General features: G+C 56.0%; 1 protein-coding gene across 1 annotated transcript; it reads right to left on the bottom strand.

The window, feature by feature from the left end:
• Positions 1–1,498: 1,498 nt before the first annotated feature.
• Positions 1,499–17,064, bottom strand: MEX3A (mex-3 RNA binding family member A). The gene is made up of 2 exons (XM_054050644.1): positions 16,611–17,064; positions 1,499–2,611 (listed from the first exon to the last, which is right to left on the bottom strand). The coding sequence occupies exons 1-2, from the start codon at positions 17,062–17,064 to the stop codon at positions 1,506–1,508; spliced, it is 1,560 nt and encodes a 519-aa protein (XP_053906619.1). The 3' UTR covers positions 1,499–1,505.
• Between the last annotated feature and the right edge of the window lie 1,396 nt (positions 17,065–18,460).

The raw sequence follows: 18,460 nt of genomic DNA, 5'->3' as shown, positions 1-18,460 counted from the left end.
AAGGCAATTTTGTTTTGTTTTTTTTCTTTCGTTCTGAAAAAAATAGAATCTATAAAAGCGGCCAACCTCTGGAAGATCCAGGTAAAGGACAGCTGAAGAGGTTTTGGTCCATAAAGAAATACTTTTCTTCTTTATTTTTTTTTTTCCCCCCACTCGGTTTTGGGTAACAAAAGTTTTGGTCCAGTTTAAAAACGACGACAAGAAAATTAGATCTATAAATTCAGGGTGGGTTTTAACGTGGGTTCTTTTGTTTTTTTTGCTTTCTGTTGGGATGCAGGTGGGTGGCGTTTGGGCTCATCGCCTGTATTGCATGATCGTCTCTCTTAGGTTTTGGTGCACGAGGAGAAGATTAAGAAAAGCAAAGCAGGAGGTGATGCGGGGTGGGTGGGGTGTGGGGTGTGGCTGCAGCTGGCGTCGCTTGGAAAGAAGGATGAAGAGTGAATTACGGCAACGTGGAAGTCGAGACGCTCCCCCCACGGATGGGAACTCAGTATTCCGAAATACCCTGTTAGTGACTCCTGATTCGTCTGATGAACAAATCCCTGCTCGGATAAAGAAAAAAAAAAAAAGACCAAAAAAGACCAAAGTTCCAAACTCCACGGTGGCTCAGAATAATAAAATAAATGCTGATCGCCCAGTGTGATTCCAATAGGTTCTTCCAAACCTTCTTCAGTTTCACCGGCGTCGTTTTTGTTTTCTTCATCATCTTTCTTTTTTTTTTTTTATTTTGAGTTTCTTTTTTTTTTTTGTGGTTTTTTGGTTGGTTTTTTCTAGAAAAAAAGGAAAACAATAAAAGTTCTTTAGCTGCTGTGGGTTTTTTTTTTTTGTTTAAATCTTTGAGGTAATACAGTTGTGCCCTCGTTCTAACAGGTTCCCAGAGGTTGATGGTTTCTTTTTTTTGTGGTTTTTTTTTTTTGCGAAATCCCCGTCGTCCGTTTTTTCCTTTCTTTCGATTTGTTTCTTTCTGAGCTCCCAGTTGGGCTGACATCCCTCGGGGGGAGGAGAGTAGGGGCTTCAGACCAAGACTGAACGTGGCTGGAAAAGAAAGACAAGCAGGACCCTCCCCGCGTCCCTGCTCCCTTCCCCGTCCGCTTGAGTTGGTCAACGTGAAGAAGTCCCAATCTCACCACCAAAACAAAAACTGAACTAAAACGCTTCGCTTGCGAGATCCGAGTGTGCGTTCAGAGTATTTGCTCTAAAAAAAGACATTGCAGGCTGGAGCATTGTTCGCCCTTCAAAATTTCTGGCTTTGCTATTCATTTTAATTTTATTATTCACTTTTTTTTTTTGTAAAAAATAACATACATTGCTTGTAAAATATTTTTTTTTCTTCTTCTTCTTCTTTAAATTAATTTATTCTTTCATTCGTTTGTTCTTCAGGTGTCATTATTATTATTATTATTATCATTATTATTATTATTAGCATCATCATTTCTCTTTCCTGGACCCCCCCCCACGCTCCCTTTCTACCCCACCCTCCCACCCCAACGCCCTGCTCTGTCTCTTTAGGAAAATATTCTAATGGCCTGAGTGGCTGCAGCGTGGCAAACCGGGCATTCCGGATCAGTCCTCTCACAGATCCTCACAGCACACTCCATGCAGAAGAGGTTGTGGCCACACGGCACCAGAGCTGCCGTCACTTCGCTTTCGAAACACACCATGCACTCGCGGCTGCTGGAGACAGACGTCCGGGCAGCGGTTGTCGTTCCCAACTTGGAAAACCCTTGGAGAGGTTCCCCTTGCGATCGCCTGGGGAGACCAGAAAGATTGGGCTCTTGGATGGAAGAGGACGGGGAGCGATGGGAATTTGGGTGGATGGCACCGGTACTGCTGGATCGTTGCTGCTTGGAGAAGAGCACCGAGACGGGGTTGGTGTTCTCCTGCCCAGCCCACATCGGAGCACCCGATTCCGGCACTCCGTAATATAGATCTTGCTTGTTCACACCATAGTTGGGGAAGAGGTAACCATAATTGAAATCATTTTGGTCGTTCAGCCTCGGGGTCTCGTAGACGGGGTCGACGGAGCAGTCGCCGATGCACCCCAGGCTGTTCTGCCGGAAGGTGGACAGAGGCTTGCAGCCCGGTGCCGGCGTATGGACCCTCCAGGCTTCGGAGTAGCGGTTCTCCATGCCGGAGTCAGGGCTGCTGGAGAGGAAGTCATTCTCGTTGTTGTACTCCAGGATCTTGCCCGTCCTCACCGCGATGTGGGTCTCGATCTCCTCCCGGGCACGTTCAACATTCCCCGGCGCTCCAGTGATTTCGAAGACGGGATCCCTGTCCCGGCTGGGCGTGATGATGTAGGTGTTGGTTTGTTGCTGGATCCTCTTGATGGTGGCTCCTTTAGGACCCACCACCAAGCCCACCACGCGGTAGGGCACGCGTACCCGGATGGTGACTTGCCCTGGCAAGGTGGGAGCGCTGCCAAAAGTGGTGCCGGCCTTATTGCGGGAGGCCCTGATCATGGAGAAGTGCTCGGCAGCGGAGATGATCTCCCGCCGGGCCATGGCCACGTCCTCCCGCCGTCCCGTCACCATGAAGACCGGCTCCTCGCCTCGCACTGGTGTCTTGATGTAGGTGTTGGTCTTTGCCCGCAGGGCTTTGATCTTGCAGCCTTGGGGAAGAGAAAGAAAACAAGACAGGGAGGTTAGAGAGGCTGTCCCACCACTTTCCCCTTTCTTCAGGAAACCAGGCTGTGCTGCCATGTTTTCAGAAACATGTTTCCACCACCTACGAACCTAAAATGAGAGAAAGTCTTCTTCCCCCCAAATATTGAATGGAGAAATGCCAGAGAAAGGTTTCCCCATCTCCAGAGCTCTCCCCTCAGGAGTTCCCCACTCCCTCACCCTCGGGGAGGTGTTGCTATCTTGTGTGCTGTCCCCCACCAAAAATTCTCCTCATCGGCCCTTCCTCAATCGACACTCCGCAGAGATGTCCCTTCTGTACACTCCAAGCCCCGGGGAGCCTAGGATGGGGGATCCAAGCCCCAACGATCAACCAGGCCAAGCGCCGGGTCCTGCATTTGGGTCACAACAACCCCGTGCAGCTCCAGGCTCGGGGAAGAGCGGCTGGAAAGACGCCCAGGAGAAAAGGACCTGGGGGCACTGGGTGACAGCAGCTGAACACGAGCCAGTAGTGGCCCAGGTGGCCAAGAAGGCCACCAGCGTCCTGGCTTGGATCAGCCACGGGGTGGCCAGCAGGAGCAGGGACGGGATCGTCCCCCTGGACTCGAATCCTTGAATCCTGGGTTCACTTTTGGGGCCCTCACTCCAAGAAAGACCTTGAGGGGCTGGAGTGCATCCAGAGAAGGGAATGGAGCTGGGGAAGAGGCTGGAGAACAGGGGTTGTGGGAGCGGCTGAGGGCCCTGGAGCTGCTTAGTCTGGAGAAGAGGAGGCTGAGGGGAGACCTCATCACTCCCTGCAGCTCCTGGAAAGGAGGTTGGAGCCAGATGGGGGCTGGGCTCTGCTCCCAAGGAACAAGTGATGGGATGAGAGGAAACGGCCTCAAGTTGCACCAAGGGATGCTTAGATTGGATATTGGGAAAAATTCCTTTAGTGGCAGTGCTGAAGCCCTGGCAGAGGCTGCCCAGGGCAGCGGTGGAGTCCCCATCCCTGGAGAGGTTCAAAACACATGGAGATGCGGCACTTTGGGACATGGTTTGGTCGGCACGGTGGGGCCGGGCTGATGGTTGGACTGGATGAGCTGAGAGATCTTTTCCAACCTTGATGATTTCATGATTCCATGATTGCAAACCCTCCCCAGAAGCCTGTGAGGACACCTGTCCCCACAGAGGCTCAGGGCCTCAGAGAAGGTGGCTGCCTGGGCCCCCCCCTTTGTCAGGGTGGTTCTTGGGACTTGTCTGGCACACAGGGCCACAGGAGAGGCTGGAGGTGACAGGAGAAAGTAGGAGGACAGAGTCCATGACCAGACGTGGCCCATGGGCAGCCCCTTTGCCTCTCCATGCCAGCTCACATAGAGCACAACGAGAGACGTTTGCCACAACTCAAAAGAGCAAAGCACCTCACAGGGGTTTCTGTCCTACTGTGGGGACTTTAAGGTGAATCTGGTGCCACCTGGGTCACTTTTGGAGGGACGAGTTTCAGGGAGGAAGAGCAGAGCTGCGGCAATTCAGGGTCCTCACCTCAGGTATGGTGGCACCCCAAATGTTGGCCCTGCTGGAAGACCAGGGGATAGAAAGATACCAATATTTGGCGTTAAAACAGCAAGAAACGGGGCACGGCTGCCTTTCTGTGTCCACGCAGGCCGTGCACGGGCGCTCGGCAGGAGCCATGGTGAAGGCACCTTGGTGGCTACCCATGGAGCGAAGGCCACACTCGACTCTCCATCATCAAACACTGATGGCCGCAGCGCTCCGGGCACTTGGATCCTTTCCTGAGGTCACCTGCCACGCCGTATCAGTACCCACCTCCCTGGAGCCCACCAAGCCTATTCCCCCGCTCCTCAGAGCTCAGAAAACATCTTTCCGCTTTTCCAAATTAGGCAAGAGACTTTCAGTGTATTTTGGCTTCCAAGTCTTTTCTTTTGTTGAGGAGTTTCAAGCCAGCTGCGTGACCCCAGGTTCCTCGGTGACGCTAAGATGCCATCAAGCAGCTAAAGATATTCACCCATGTGGCACTGCTCTCTAAAATCCTCCTGGAAGCCCTCCCTGCTTCCCACCCTCTGACCGCTCGCTCCAAAAGCCTTACGCGATGCCTGAAGGCACTTCCAAAGCCTGGCACCAAGCCGCTGGGGCTTCCTCTGATGGGAGGTTTGGTTCTCTATGAACAAAACCAAAATGTGATTCTCCATGGTGCCACAGTTCTCCTGGTGCAGATGGAGTAAAGCAAGGGCTTTGCCAAGGCTTGAAGGCTCATAGAATCATAGAACAGTTTGGGTTAGAAGGAACCATGAAGGTCATCTAGTCCAACGCCCCTGCAGTGAGCAGGGATAGCTTCATGGAAGAAGAGGGTCAGGACATAGCATTGAAACATCTCAGATCCCCCAACTCCTCCCCACTTCATCGTCACTCGCCAAACGGATCCCATCTCTCACCCTCGCTACAAGAGGGATGTTGAGGCTCTGGAGTGTGTCCAGAGAAGAGCAACGAAGCTGGTGAGGGGCTGGAGAACGAGTCTGACGAGGAGCGGCTGAGGGACCTGGGGGTGTTCAGCCCTGAGAAGAGGAGGCTGAGGGGAGACCTTATTGCTCTACAACTGCCTGAAAGGAGAGTGTAGAGAGGAGGGAGCTGAGCTCTTCTCCCAAGGTGATAGGACAAGGGGGAACGGCCTCAAACTGCACCAGGGGAGGGTCAGACTGGACATCAGGAAGAAGTTCTTCACCGGAAGGGTCATGAGACCCTGGCAGAGGCTGCCCGGGCAGGGGTTGGAGTCCCCATCCCTGGAGGTGTTTAGAAGATGGGTAGACGAGGTGCTCAGGGCCATGGTTTAGTGGCAGATGGGAATGGTTGCACTCGATGATCCAAGAGGTCTTTTCCAACCTGGCGATTCTATCATTCTATGACCCTCTCCTCTAATCACCCAACAGCAGCAAGTTTTCCTCAACACACTACACTGACATTAATACAAGACAACCCGCAAACGATGTTTCTGCAACCAAGAAATTAAGATTCCTCAGCTTGTGGGCTGGAACATTATTATTTATACAGATCCTAATAAATAACAACATCTGTTCCAGCCGGGAGTTCAGGACTGCTGCTCACTCAGCGCTGCCACTTCTCCACAGCTTATCTCAAGAGACCCGGAGTTGTGACCCTGGGGTATTTACAGCAATGTAACGCTCCCATCACTACGTTATCATTAGCAAGAATCGAATCCCACACCTTTAGCGATAAAAACAGAGCCTCGTGCCACCACAGCTGACAAGAATAACTCCCCGCGCTCGCAGCGGGCGCCGCACACGGTACAACCAATAGTCAGAGCTGCACAAAGCATGCTCAGCCCGTCCGGTCATGCTCGCATCTCGTAGCATCGCATGGGCACCGGGACGCAGCCTCGCCAAATGGCAAGAGAACGCATCAACACGAACCCTCCCGGTGCGGCTTCACAACCCCATCGCCTGGCAGAGGTTCTGGCCAGGGGGGTAGGATGTGTGCCGATACGTCCTGACTTCGCTGTCGACTCCCAACGTGACTTCTAAGTCCTAGAGCTGCTTCGGCTTGCCGAGCTTCAGTTCTCGGCGCGTGGAAGGAGAAGAGCTGTGCCTCGCTCTGTGTTACTGCATAACTTCCTACAACACTTCACACCGTGATGCTTCCTGCATTAAACTCATCTCTACGGCACTCGTTTCACATTCCTGCGGAATGGAAATGCTAGAGCTGACCCAGAGGAGGAGCCGGGCAAATCCCCAACATCCAAACCAAACCCACCCCCTGCCAAGTCCGATGTGGCTCACATGGTCCTCCCCGCTGAGTTTGCACCCTGAAGTATATTTGCAATGCTTTGTTTAGGGAAGTTTCTAAGCAGTTGACATGGAGCGATGGTCATCGACGGCGCTGGATTATTAGGACTTAAGAAACCCAAAGAATGGGACTTGACTGGAGAATAAAACCACCCAGACAAAACCACAGAACAAAGGTGCATCCGAAGGAGCCCGCGGAGGGCGGGATAAAACCGTTGAGGGGTCCCCTCTGCCCTCCCACCGCCCCAGGGCAGGGTCGCCTCTCCCTGACCCATCCCTGGCAGACATTTCCCTGCACCGTTCCTCTGCTGCTCCCTCCAAAGATGGAGATTCCATCTTAGGAAGATTAACCGAGATGCCACCATTTCCCCAGGGATATCACCGGAGTGTCGCATGGAAAGAAAGGGGGTGTTAACGCAAGCATCCGCACTGGAAATGCCTCCTGTGCATCACCCTGGACCAAAGCAGCGTTTGCTCAAGCCCTCGGTGACCCACGTTCCGACCGTCTGGAACGCAAAGCTCGCTCTCCTTTGCAGAAAGACCTCAGGTTGGCGTTTGTCAGGGTTGGGCTGGGGTTTGGCGTTTGTCTAAGCCCCGGGACAATGCCTACGTGTGGAGGGAGAGGGATCGGAGCCCAGCACGATGGGAAACAATCAAGGAGGCGACACGGAGGGTCATGCAAGCAGAGCGGTGACAAAGGACGGGGGCTCCACGCTGGGGCCAGATGGGAGGAAGCGGTGGCAAGGGATACACATGAACGAGGGCAACCGCAAGCGAGTGACACGAGCTGGAGAGGGTGGGAGGGAGTTAGGGATGGAGGAAAGGGGATAGAAATTGAGGGAGAGGCACTCTGCCACCCCTCCGAGGGAGGAGGAGGATCGGGGGTGAAGGCAAAGGAGAGACACCCCAAAAGAGGAAAAGGGAGCCGGGCAAGGAGAGAGCGCGGCGAGAGGGGGAGGGAGGATCTAGAAACGGACAAAAGGACGCATGGTGCAGTCGCTGGTGTGAGAAGCAGGGGGAGGAGGAGGAGGGAGGGTCTCCGTGCAGGCCTGCAGACAGGAAAGCCAGCTTTGCGGAGGCAGACAGATGGGGGATCCTGTGCTTAAAAACTGGAGAAAATAACCCTACAGGAAATGAGACCAACTCCATCAAGGCCAACAACCCAGCAGGTTCGCTAGCCCAGCTCGCCAGAAGCTCGAAACCGGTGCAGACACCAGGGCGAGCCATCGGAGAGCCTGAGAACTCCACCAACTTCCAAGCGAGCTACACTGATTTACAGCAGCTCCAACCAGGCTGGGCTTCAATCGGCTTCACCCACTTAGTGCCAAGGCCCCCAGCCCATCCCAACCCCAACCTTGACCTCGCTTCACGCAACTAAACATTGCCTTTGACATTGCGTGCTTCTAATTGAGCCCAACCAGATCACGACCATAGAATCCTAGAATCACCAGGTTGGAAAAGACCTCTTAGATCATCGAGTCCAACCATTCCCACCTGGCCAGTCCTAGGCGCTTTTCTCATATGAAATTCGTCCTCTATAGGGGTTGTTCGCTTGTTTGGTTTGGTTTTTAAATGAAAGGCTTTGTGGCAAATGAAATTGGAAAACAACACGCAACAAAGTGCTTTCCTGGGTGGATTATAAAAGGGGAGTGAATTGCTTAGGAGGTGGTGTTCAAAACATAAAACTAAGTGGAAAAGGACCCGTAAAAACTCAGATAATCTGTAACTTTGCTGTAGTGTTCTACTCTTTACGGCAGTGCGCAGACATCAGCTAATTGATCCCTGGCAGACTCCCGCCAGTTGGATTTTTATATTAGAGAAAGCATTAAGCCCATTCTTGTCGTGTTTCCACTATCCAGCTTCTATTATTCTGGGGTTTGCCAATAACCCAGATCCCAAAGCATTCTGCAAAAGAGGTTTGTAGGATTCTTTCCTTCCCCCTTACCCCGTTTTCTCTTTAACTTCAGTTAACTGATTGCCAATTGACTCAAAGTAAATGCGTTTGCAAATTACCCCAGAAAGCCACAAATGCAACCGTACAGGAAGAAACCCTTGAGAACTGCCCAGCCTCCGGCACCCAGACCAGTTATCCCGTTGGAATTAATCCACAGAGCAGCTCACTCCGGCTGAAAACAAATAAATAAAGCGAGTCTAGACATTGCCAAACCGGGGAGGGGTGGGAATCAGGGGGAGATTTGGATGCACAGGCGCATTCTCCTCTATCAGGGGTAAATAAATCCATCCAAAGGAACAGGGAAGGCTGTCTTGGACAGGTAGACCACGAGCGCTTGGTCTACCTGTCCAGCTCATGAGGGTGGAGGATTCAACTGATCCAACTGGCATTTACTCTGCAGGAACCCATCCCAAAACCAATGTGCTTCCCTGGGACCTCACTGGGGTTTACACGGAGGCTCCTATGTCTTCTTCTGCCCCAGCAGAAAGACGGCGCAGTGAAAAACGCAGCCATGCCTACGGAGTGGTTCCGTGGGGTAAGCGTGAATTCAGAGTCAAACCCCCTTGACAACCTTCTCCTTTCTCCTCAAAGGTTACACCCTGCTAATGATGCCATCCAGAGGGTTTTCCCTGGCACAAATCCCTGTGCCAGCGTGTGCCCGAGGTGTGGACCTCACCTGGAAGCATCTGAGGTGCTTCACCAGCAAAGAAACCAGCCCTGAGGTGGGGCTTTTTGTTTGGTTGGGTTCGGATGTTTTTAAAAACACATCACACCAATCACTCCAGGTCCTTATTTGTCTTCTTTCTATCACATATAAACTGATCTCTACAGACAAAAGATTTTTAGCTCTCTTCTCCTTGATGTTAAGACACCTTTACACGGCACTGGCATTAATTACACCTGTAAATACCCCATTTAGGGCATTTTGACATTGCCGGTAGCGTCTAAAAGCAAATTAAGACTTGGTCTTTTTTTCTGTTGTAACTATAAAATTAAAGAGGACCACAAAATAAACAACCCTTAATCTCTGGTAAGGTGGGGCATTCTTTTTTCCCCCCATTCAAGATGAAAGCCACGTTAAAAGACAAGCGCACAAAGAACATCACAAATAAAACTCTCCCGAATATCTGTGGGGTAAGATTTTGCTGCATTGAAAAAAATTCTGATGAAAGTGGTGTCACACACAAAAAAAAACCCCAAACTAAACGCACACAAAAGGACCACAACCAACCAACTAAATCCCTTTGCATTGAGGTTTTATTGTATGATGCAAGTTGTGTTTACAAGAACGGGGTGGGGGGGGTGAAAAAGAACCCCATCTCGCTAAGAAAAGAAGCAACCACAGCGTTTCAGTGCAGCGATTCCACGCAGCGACGAAAGTTGTTTATTAGAAAAAAAAAAAGAAAGAAAAGGGGGGGGGGGGGAAAAAAAGCAGAAAAAAAAAGAAAAAGCACCAACCCAGACGCCCCAGACAATCGCTGCCTTGTTGGGAACAAGGAAAGTTGGGAACTCGGTGTTGGAAGCCCCCAGCCCCGAGCTCTCCGCCAGCAATGCATCACATCGGGGTGGGTGTGACCGCGGACCCCTGCATGGCACAATCCTGCCCGCGGTTGCGAGTCGGCCGGCGCGGAGCAAAAAAAGGGGGGCACAGCAAGCGGACGAGGCGGGGGGGGGGGGGACATGCGGGAGGAGGAGGGGGCTGCCAGACAAAGGCAGATCCTTGGGTTGGCCCCCACCCAACGCCAACCCGCTTTCCCACTGCCCTAGATTCCGGCCGGCTGCGGCGCGGTTCACTCGGTCAACGCAGCATCCAACAGCCGGAGCCGATGTGCGGAGGAGCGTGCGTGTCTCCCTAGAAAATTCCCTTTGTCTCTCTCTCTCTCCCTCCCAGACCCATTTTCTCCTCCCACCTCTAGTTCAAACCGCACAAAGTCAATCCCCTTCTACACTTTTCCCCCGGCGTAAATTCAGATGGATTCTCATTAACACTTTATAACAATCTGACACCGACTGCGATCCCTCTCTCTCTCTTTAAGGCCCATCCCAGCTGCCAAAGCGGCGCGAGAAGGTTGGTTTTCAGGCCCCCCACCAGACTGGGTGGCTTTAGCTCCAAGATTTACTCCAAGCAAGCAGACAACAGGATCTGCCCCCCTCGCTGCTTCTTGGACGCTGTACATCCACCTCCACATGGTGGGTGGGGGAGCTGCAACCATCAGATTTCCTCAATGAAAAAAGGCTTCCTTGGACTATTTTTAAATGCTGGAAGCGTTCGAGCATGTTTGGAGCTACACAAAGAGCCCAATCACCTGGGGTTAGTGGGGCCTCTCTTTATTTGACTTCACCTTGCCAAGAAGGAGCAATTTACGTTAAGCTCCTCTCTCCCGTAATCTCATTCCTGTTGACAACAAGCTGGTTGGAGCAGGCTGGGAGATGCTTCGTCCAAGGGTGGCTCTGGGTACAGGTGACAATGGATGCTACTATCAATGAGAAGAGCAAAAAACACTCTTCGAGGAAGGGACCTGCCGGGAGCGGGCAGCTTGCGCCGTCGTGCCGCGTGCAGCAGGAACCAAACCGACCCACCGCCTTCTCCCCACGCCTGCACAGAGCAGCACACAAAGAACCACGACCACCACCTCTCCCTAACGACACCATCCAACCTTACACGTGCCCCGTTTAGAGGCCATCCGCCTCTCCCCCGGCTCCGCTGACATTAGCCCAGTTTGGCAGCGGGAGCAGATTGAACACGAGCAGAAAAGCCAGATAGAAGTCTTTGTGAGTCCAACCTACACCTGCCACAGGCGACTTCTAGGGAAGATCCTAGGGAAGATCCTAGGGAAGATGTGCTGCTCCTGGACACCCTGGTGGCTGAGGATCTCTGTTCCCTTTGAACTTCACAGCCTGAACAGTCAAAGCATGACACCTTTAGACACCTCCACTCTTCCCTGCATCTCTTCCACCTCAACCCACGCCCTTGGGTTGCAAGAACCTTCTCCTCTGCTGTTCCATTGGTATCCCACCATCTCAAAACCCACCTGCAAACCACATCGGCGCTTTGTCTTCGTACCCTGGCAAATTCATGTGCGTAGCTCTGAGAGCACACGCGTTCCCAGAAAGGGTCTTACAGGGAAGACGCCAACAACGAGATTCAGCAGGTGAAGCACAAAAGCCACCAAATCCCTGATGCACCAAGCAGGCCCAGGCTGGCTCCAGAACCAGGGAGCACCACGCACGCCACAGCACCTGCCAGGAGGTTCAGCCACCCCAACGCAGCACTGCTGGAGCTCATGTTCTCACCACGCATGGAGGGAAGGAGGGAATCATCTGCAGGAGCTGCAACACAGACAGGGACATCCTTGCTCCTCACCCTAGCAGCAACAGGAGGGCACGCATGGAGGTCATGGCTCTGCTTCCAGCCAGGGAAGGGTAGTCATTGCCAATCATAGCCAGGGGCAGAGTGGAAGAGGTCATAAACATGACTCAAAGGGGTCGTTATGACTTTATCCCCTCATCTTTCCTCTCCCAGTTTCCTCTCCTTCGCTCCAATTTGCAAAGAGGTCCTTGGCGCATCCCACCAGCCACTGTGGACCATGGGAGATCGGGGTGAAGGAGCAGCTCCAAGCACCTGACCCACCGATGCCCACAAAGTCCTCTTTGAGCAGTCCACCACCTCAGCCCAGCAATCCCTCCACCCCACGCAGCTCGCGGTCGCGCCGCTGCAGAAGCGCTGCTCAAATTCAGCGCACAAACAGGCACCACCGCAAACTCGAGCGCGGTTTCCAGCACGCGATTGGCTCCGCGAGGGCACGTTAACAGTTCCCGGGGAAAACAGGGAGCTGCCAAGCACAGGTTTAGCTCCTGCAGCATCTCGCGTTTGAAGTGGAGCCATCTCCTCCACCACAATCAAACCTCTTCGCGAGTCACGCTTACCGACATTCCAATAAAAATATATGGGGGTTGAGCCTTATTTACACTCAAATGCCTTTACGCTCATCCAGCAAAGTGAAGGGCAGTCCCAGAGCAGGTGGAAATCCCACCTAAAAGGGCACCCGTGCCTGGATCCAGGCCTCTTCTGGACACACGTGTCAGGAAGGAACACTTCCAAAACCAGTAAATACCACTTCAAAATAATACGAAGGAACAGTGCGGCTCATGGGATCAGAAAATATTAAGTTAATGAAAAAGCTCAACCCTGTTACCAATTAATACCCTGAAATCATTGTTATTGCACTCTTACATCCTTTCCCCCTCTCTCTTTCACCACCCCATTCACGAGTACCCCTAAAACACCCTGGAAAACCATCACCCCTACGAGCAGTTTTGCCAAGAGGGGGACAATCCTCAGTTTCTGGGTTTCCTGAAGGATTGCTGGTCAGGGATCTATGAAAGCGCAGGATTTGGCCCCTCCGGGCGCCCTGCACCCAGCTCCACCCGCGACTATAGACTCTCACAATCCAGCTTGCACACAAAACCAGGACGCAGGAGACATTCCGATAGGCCTTTATAAAACAAGCGTGTGCCACAATCTCCGCAGGAGTAAAGAGCCATGGCTGCAGGGGCTCCACCGGAGCAATCCGGCTTTCTGTCGGCACAGGATCTGACCCAGCCGCCTCTCCAACGGGGCACGGCTTCCACTGTCTGCCCCACAAACCGATGGAGCGTTGCCGAGTCCGCCTGGCTGGGGACCCACTGGCATCTCCCAGCTTCCCAGATGTGGGAAAGCCCTCATACACACTAAAAAATGGTGGAAAAAATCCAGGTCTCGGCGTTCCTCTCCATCACTCCGGCCACAACGGGCTCGCGCTGCGGACTGAAGGCAGCGGAACACACCCCCTTCTCTGGAGGCTTGGGCAGCAGCGGGATCCAGGAGGAAAATAACCCCGGCACCTCCCGCATCGGCTAAGGATTCCGCTGCCGAACCTCTCTCTTTCCTAACTTTATTAAACAAAGGGGGCCTGATTCTCCCCGGCCTCACACCCGCCAGCGCAGAGTTGGTGCAAAGCCCCATTGGTTCTGGCTGCGGTGTAAAGCATCACAGGGAGGAGCAGATCCAGGTGGGACCTTCTGGGCCATAACCTCAAGCCCCTCTCCAGCCCCTCTCCGTTGGCGCTGGGGCCACGATCCCAGCGTGGCAAGGGTGGAAACCAGAGCAAGAGCTCCGTTCCCTCTGCTGCAGACAGAGTTTCAGGGGGAGGATGGCACCTCCTCCATCCCTCGCCATCCCGGCATGGGGATCTCCTACCCCATCACTATTCCAGCATGGGGACCTCCTACTCCCTCACCATCCCAGCGTGGTGACCTCCTACCCCCTTTCCATCCCAGCATGGTGACCTCCTGCCCTTCTTCCATTCTGGCTTGGGGACCTCCTGCCCCCTCGCTACTCCAGCATGGGGTCCTCCTGCCCCTCTTCCATCCCGACATGGGGACCTCCTGCCCCTCTTCCATCCCAACACTGGGACCTCCTGCCCCTCTTCCATCCCAACACGGGGACCTCCTGCCCCTCTTCCATCCAGACACGGGGACCTCCTGCCCCTCTTCCATCCTGACACGGGGACCTCCTGCCCCTCTTCCATCCAGACATGGGGACCTCCTGCCCCTCTTCCATCCAGACACGGGGACCTCCTGCCCCTCTTCCATCCAGACACGGGGACCTCCTGCCCCTCTTCCATCCCAACATGGGGACCTCCTGCCCCTCTTCCATCCCAACATGGGGACCTCCTGCCCCTCTTCCATCCTGGCTTGGGGACCTCCTGCCCCTCTTCCATCCCGACACGGGGACCTCCTGCCCCTCTTCCATCCCGACATGGGGACCTCCTGCCCCTCTTCCATCCCGACATGGGGACCTCCTGCCCCTCTTCCATCCTGACATGGGGACCTCCTGCCCCTCTTCCATCCCGACATGGGGACCTCCTGCCCCTCTTCCATCCTGGCTTCGGGACCTCCTGCCCCTCTTCCATCCCGACACGGGGACCTCCTGCCCCTCTTCCATCCCGACATGGGGACCCCCTGCCCCTCTTCCATCCCGACACGGGGACCTCCTGCCCCTCTTCCATCCCGACACGGGGACCTCCTGCCCCTCTTCCATCCCAACATGGGGACCTCCTGCCCCTCTTCCATCCCGACACGGGGACCTCCTGCCCCTCTTCCACCCCAACATGGGGACCTCCTGCCCCTCTTCCATCCCAACACGGGGACCTCCTGCCCCTCTTCCATCCCGACATGGGGACCTCCTGCCCCTCTTCCATCCCGACACGGGGACCCTCTGCCCCTCTTCCATCCCGACACGGGGACCCTCTGCCCCTCTTCCATCCCAACACGGGGACCTCCTGCCCCTCTTCCATCCCAACACGGGGACCTCCTGCCCCTCTTCCACCCCAACACGGGGACCCCCTGCCCCCCTTCCATCCCGACACGAGGATCAGCCTCTGGCTTTGCTGCTGGGAGCGAGCAGAGGCACCAGAGGTCCCATTGTTCCCATAACACGCTCCAGCGTAAGGATGCACATCCATCAGCCATTTGGAGCCCTCTCCTCGCCTCTTCCCCTCACCCACCTCCGCTTCTCCGCATCCCCTTCTGGAATCACCGGCCCCCAGGAGCTCCCCCTCAATGTCAAACTACACCCCACCCCCCCTCTCCTCGCTTGGCCCATTTCCATTCCCACCCCAAGAGGAAGCATCTGGATTTGGAGCCGCAGTCTCTGCCCGTCACACTTCCAGAGCGTCAAGTTACTCGCTTAGAGAAAGAAAGGAAAAAAAAAATAAAAAAATAAAAAAATATCCCACTTAGCCACACTATTATTATTTTCTCCCACCCTTTGGAAGCGACGCAAAACTTCTCTCTCGCCCCACGCTGTTGACCCCACGATGCCAAGGAGATGCCCACCCCGCATCTCACCCCGGGGAGCGATGGGGGTGGGCGAGGGGTGACTTAAGAGTGGGTGTGGTGTGTGTATATATATATATATATATATATATATATAATTATTTTTTTTTAAAGCCCTCCTCCATTCCACCTCACTCCCAACAGAGCCGTAAGGAGAACAAAAGCATCCCTGTGGCGGGGCTGGCTGGGAAAGGGGGTGTGTTGGGGAGGCGGGGGGGAAGGGGTGGTGGTGTGGGGGGGGTGCAGCATCGCGGGGTCCCCAGCGTTTACACGGGGTTGAGGATGGAGTTTAACTCCCGTTACTCGGTTGCCGGGACCCTCGCCAAGCCCAGCCACCACACCCCCTCGCTCCACCGAGCCCAACAAAGGGGATTTTGCGCCCCGTTGGCTGCCAGCCCCGCTCGCTGCTTTCCTCCCCCCCCCCGATTTATTTCCCTCCTCCCCCCCTTTTTCTTTTTATTATAAACGGCAAAACAACAAAAAAAAAGCATCATTGAGGACCAAAAGCGGAGCAGAGCCGCGTTGGGGGCTGCGCTCGCGGACACATCAGCATTCCTATAGACCCCCCCCCGCATCCCGAGGGAATGGGGGGGACACGCAGCCCGCCCCCCCCCCCTTTGTGTCCCCCCCCATCCTCGGTGGGGCTGAACCACCCGGTGCCCCGAACAATGGCAGCGAGGGAGGGGGGAGAGCGGGGAAGTTGGCGGGGCGGTCCCCGAGGTGCGGGGATGCTGCGGGGGGGGGGGACTGGGAGGGAAGAGGGGGGAACTGGGAGCGAACTGGGGAGGGACTGGGAAATGAGGGGGGAACTGGGAGGGAAGAAAGGGGGGACTGGGAAGCGGGAGCGAACTGGGGGGCAACTGGGAAGGAAGCGGAGGGGAACTGGGAGGGAGGCACTGGGAAACGGGGGGGGGGGGGGGCAACTGGGAGCGAACTGGAGGGGAACTGGGAGGGAGGCGGGGGAGGAACTGGGAAGGAAGCAGGGCGGAAAACCGGGAGGGAGGCAGGGGGGAACTGGGAGCGAATGGGGGGAGGGACAGGGAAGCGGGGGGGGGGGAACTGGGAGGGAAGCGGGAAGGGAACTGGGAAGCGGGAGAAAACTGGGGGGGAAGCGGGGAGGGAACTGGGGGAGATGCAGGAAGGGAACTGGGAAGGGAGACTGCGGGGAAGCGGGAAGGGAGCTGGAGAGGAACTGGGAAGGGACTGGGAGGGGGGACACCGGGAGGGGGACCGGGAAGGAAAGCGGGCTGGAACCGGGAGGAGAGCAGGGAAGGAACCGGGAAGGAAAAGTGGGGGCGTGGAGGGGGCCCGGGAGGGCCCGGGGGGTGGAAGCGGGAAGGGGAGCGGGTCCCCATCTCTCACCTTGCCGCCCCACGATCTCCGCCACGTGCTCGGAGCTCGGCACCGGGACGCACTCGGTGGTGTTGGAGCTGCTTTTGAGCCTCAGCTCGGCCTCCTTGTACAGGGCGCACAACTTGGGCTCGGCCGCCCCGGCGCTGGGAGCCGAGGAGCCCTTCGGGGCCGGGGGAGGCGGCGGGGGAGGCGGCGGCGGCTGCTGCGGCGGCGGCGGCGGCGGCTGCGGCGGCGGCGGCGCGTTATTATTGTTATTGTTGCTGTCCTCCACCAACACCACGGCGGAGGAGGAGGAGGAGGAGGAAGGCTCGCCTAAGCCCAGCAGGCAGAGCTGGTCCAGGGCGAGCTGCAACGCCCGGTCATCCTCTAACAGCGCTCTGTCTTTGCCGCTCCCACCGAAACAGCCTAAATCGCCGAAACCCCCGTTCCTTTCCATTATCCCTGGTACTACCAGGCTAGGCATGGCTAACAAAGACTTGAGAGGGGGTTGGGTGGTGGTGGTTGGTTGGGGAGGGGGGGTGGGGGGTGTGAGAGCGAGAGGAGGGGAGTTGGGGGGGGGGGGGGGGGACACAAAGAGAAGGGAAAGGAGAAAAAAAAAAAAAAAGGCAAAGGGAGAGAAACAGAGAGAGAGAGAGAGAGAGAGAAAAGGACCCTCCGCCCACCTCCCCTCCGCCTGGCCAAGCCCCTTTCTCTCTGTAACCCGAGCTCTCGCCCAGGCGCTCGCAGCCCGCCGGGGTCCCCGCGCCGCCGCCTCCGCCCCCGGCTCGCAGCGCCGCGAGGGGTGCGGAGGGGCCGCCGGGGCGCGCAGCCCCGCGGGGGGAAAAACTCTTTTGTTTGAAGGCGGCTGGGCGCAGCGGGAGCCTGCCCCGGCCCGCGGGCTGCTGGGGGATGTAGTCCCCGCTGCCGCCGCCGAGAACGGCCCCGGGGATGCGGGGATGAGGGGTGCGGGGTGAGGGGTGAGGGATGAGGGGATGAGGGGGTGAGGGATGGGGGGATGAGGGATGAGGGGATAGGGGGTGAGGGATGAGGGGATAGGGGGTGAGGGATGAGGGGGTGAGGGATGAGGGGATAGGGGGTGAGGGATGAGGGGATAGGGGGTGAGGGATGAGGGGGTGAGGGGGTGAGGGATGAGGGGATAGGGGGTGCGGGGTGAGGGGGTGAGGGATGAGGGGATAGGGGGTGAGGGATGAGGGGGTGAGGGGGTGAGGGATGGGGGGATGAGGGATGAGGGGGTGAGGGATGGGGGGTGAGGGGTGAGGGATGAGGGATGCGGGGGTGAGGGATGGGGGGTGAGGGGTGAGGGATGAGGGGGTGAGGGATGAGGGGATAGGGGTGAGGGATGAGGGGGTGAGGGGTGAGGGATGAGGGGGTGAGGGATGAGGGGATAGGGGGTGAGGGATGAGGGGGTGAGGGATGAGGGGATAGGGGGTGAGGGATGCGAGATGAGGGGGTGAGGGATGAGGAATGAGGGGGTGAGGGATGAGGGGGTGAGGGATGCGGGATGAGGGGGTGAGGGATGAAGGGATAGGGGGTGAGGGATGCGGGGGTGAGGGATGAGGGAGGGACAGGTCGGATCGTGGCTGGAGGGGATGCGGGGGACCCACTGAGTTACGGGTGGAGAAGGCAGTGGGGAAACCCATTGTGCAAATGGAAGAGGGCTTTGGGGGCAGCTGTTGGGTCATGGGTAGAGGGGATGCAGGGGCCCTGCTGGGTCATGGGTGGAGGAGGCAGTGGGGGGACCCATTGTCCAGTGGGGAAGGGGGCTTTGGGGTGATCTGCTGGGTCATGAGTGGAGAGGGTGCAGTGGACCCACTGGGTTATGGGTGGAGAAGGCAGTGGAGGGACCCATTGTGCAAATG

This window comes from Cuculus canorus, chromosome 28 (genome assembly GCF_017976375.1).
Source record: "Cuculus canorus isolate bCucCan1 chromosome 28, bCucCan1.pri, whole genome shotgun sequence".
In the NCBI taxonomy this organism is placed as follows: Eukaryota; Metazoa; Chordata; class Aves; order Cuculiformes; family Cuculidae; genus Cuculus; species Cuculus canorus.
Note: the sequence above shows the minus strand (reverse complement) of the source record. Positions and strands in the feature narration are given on the sequence as shown.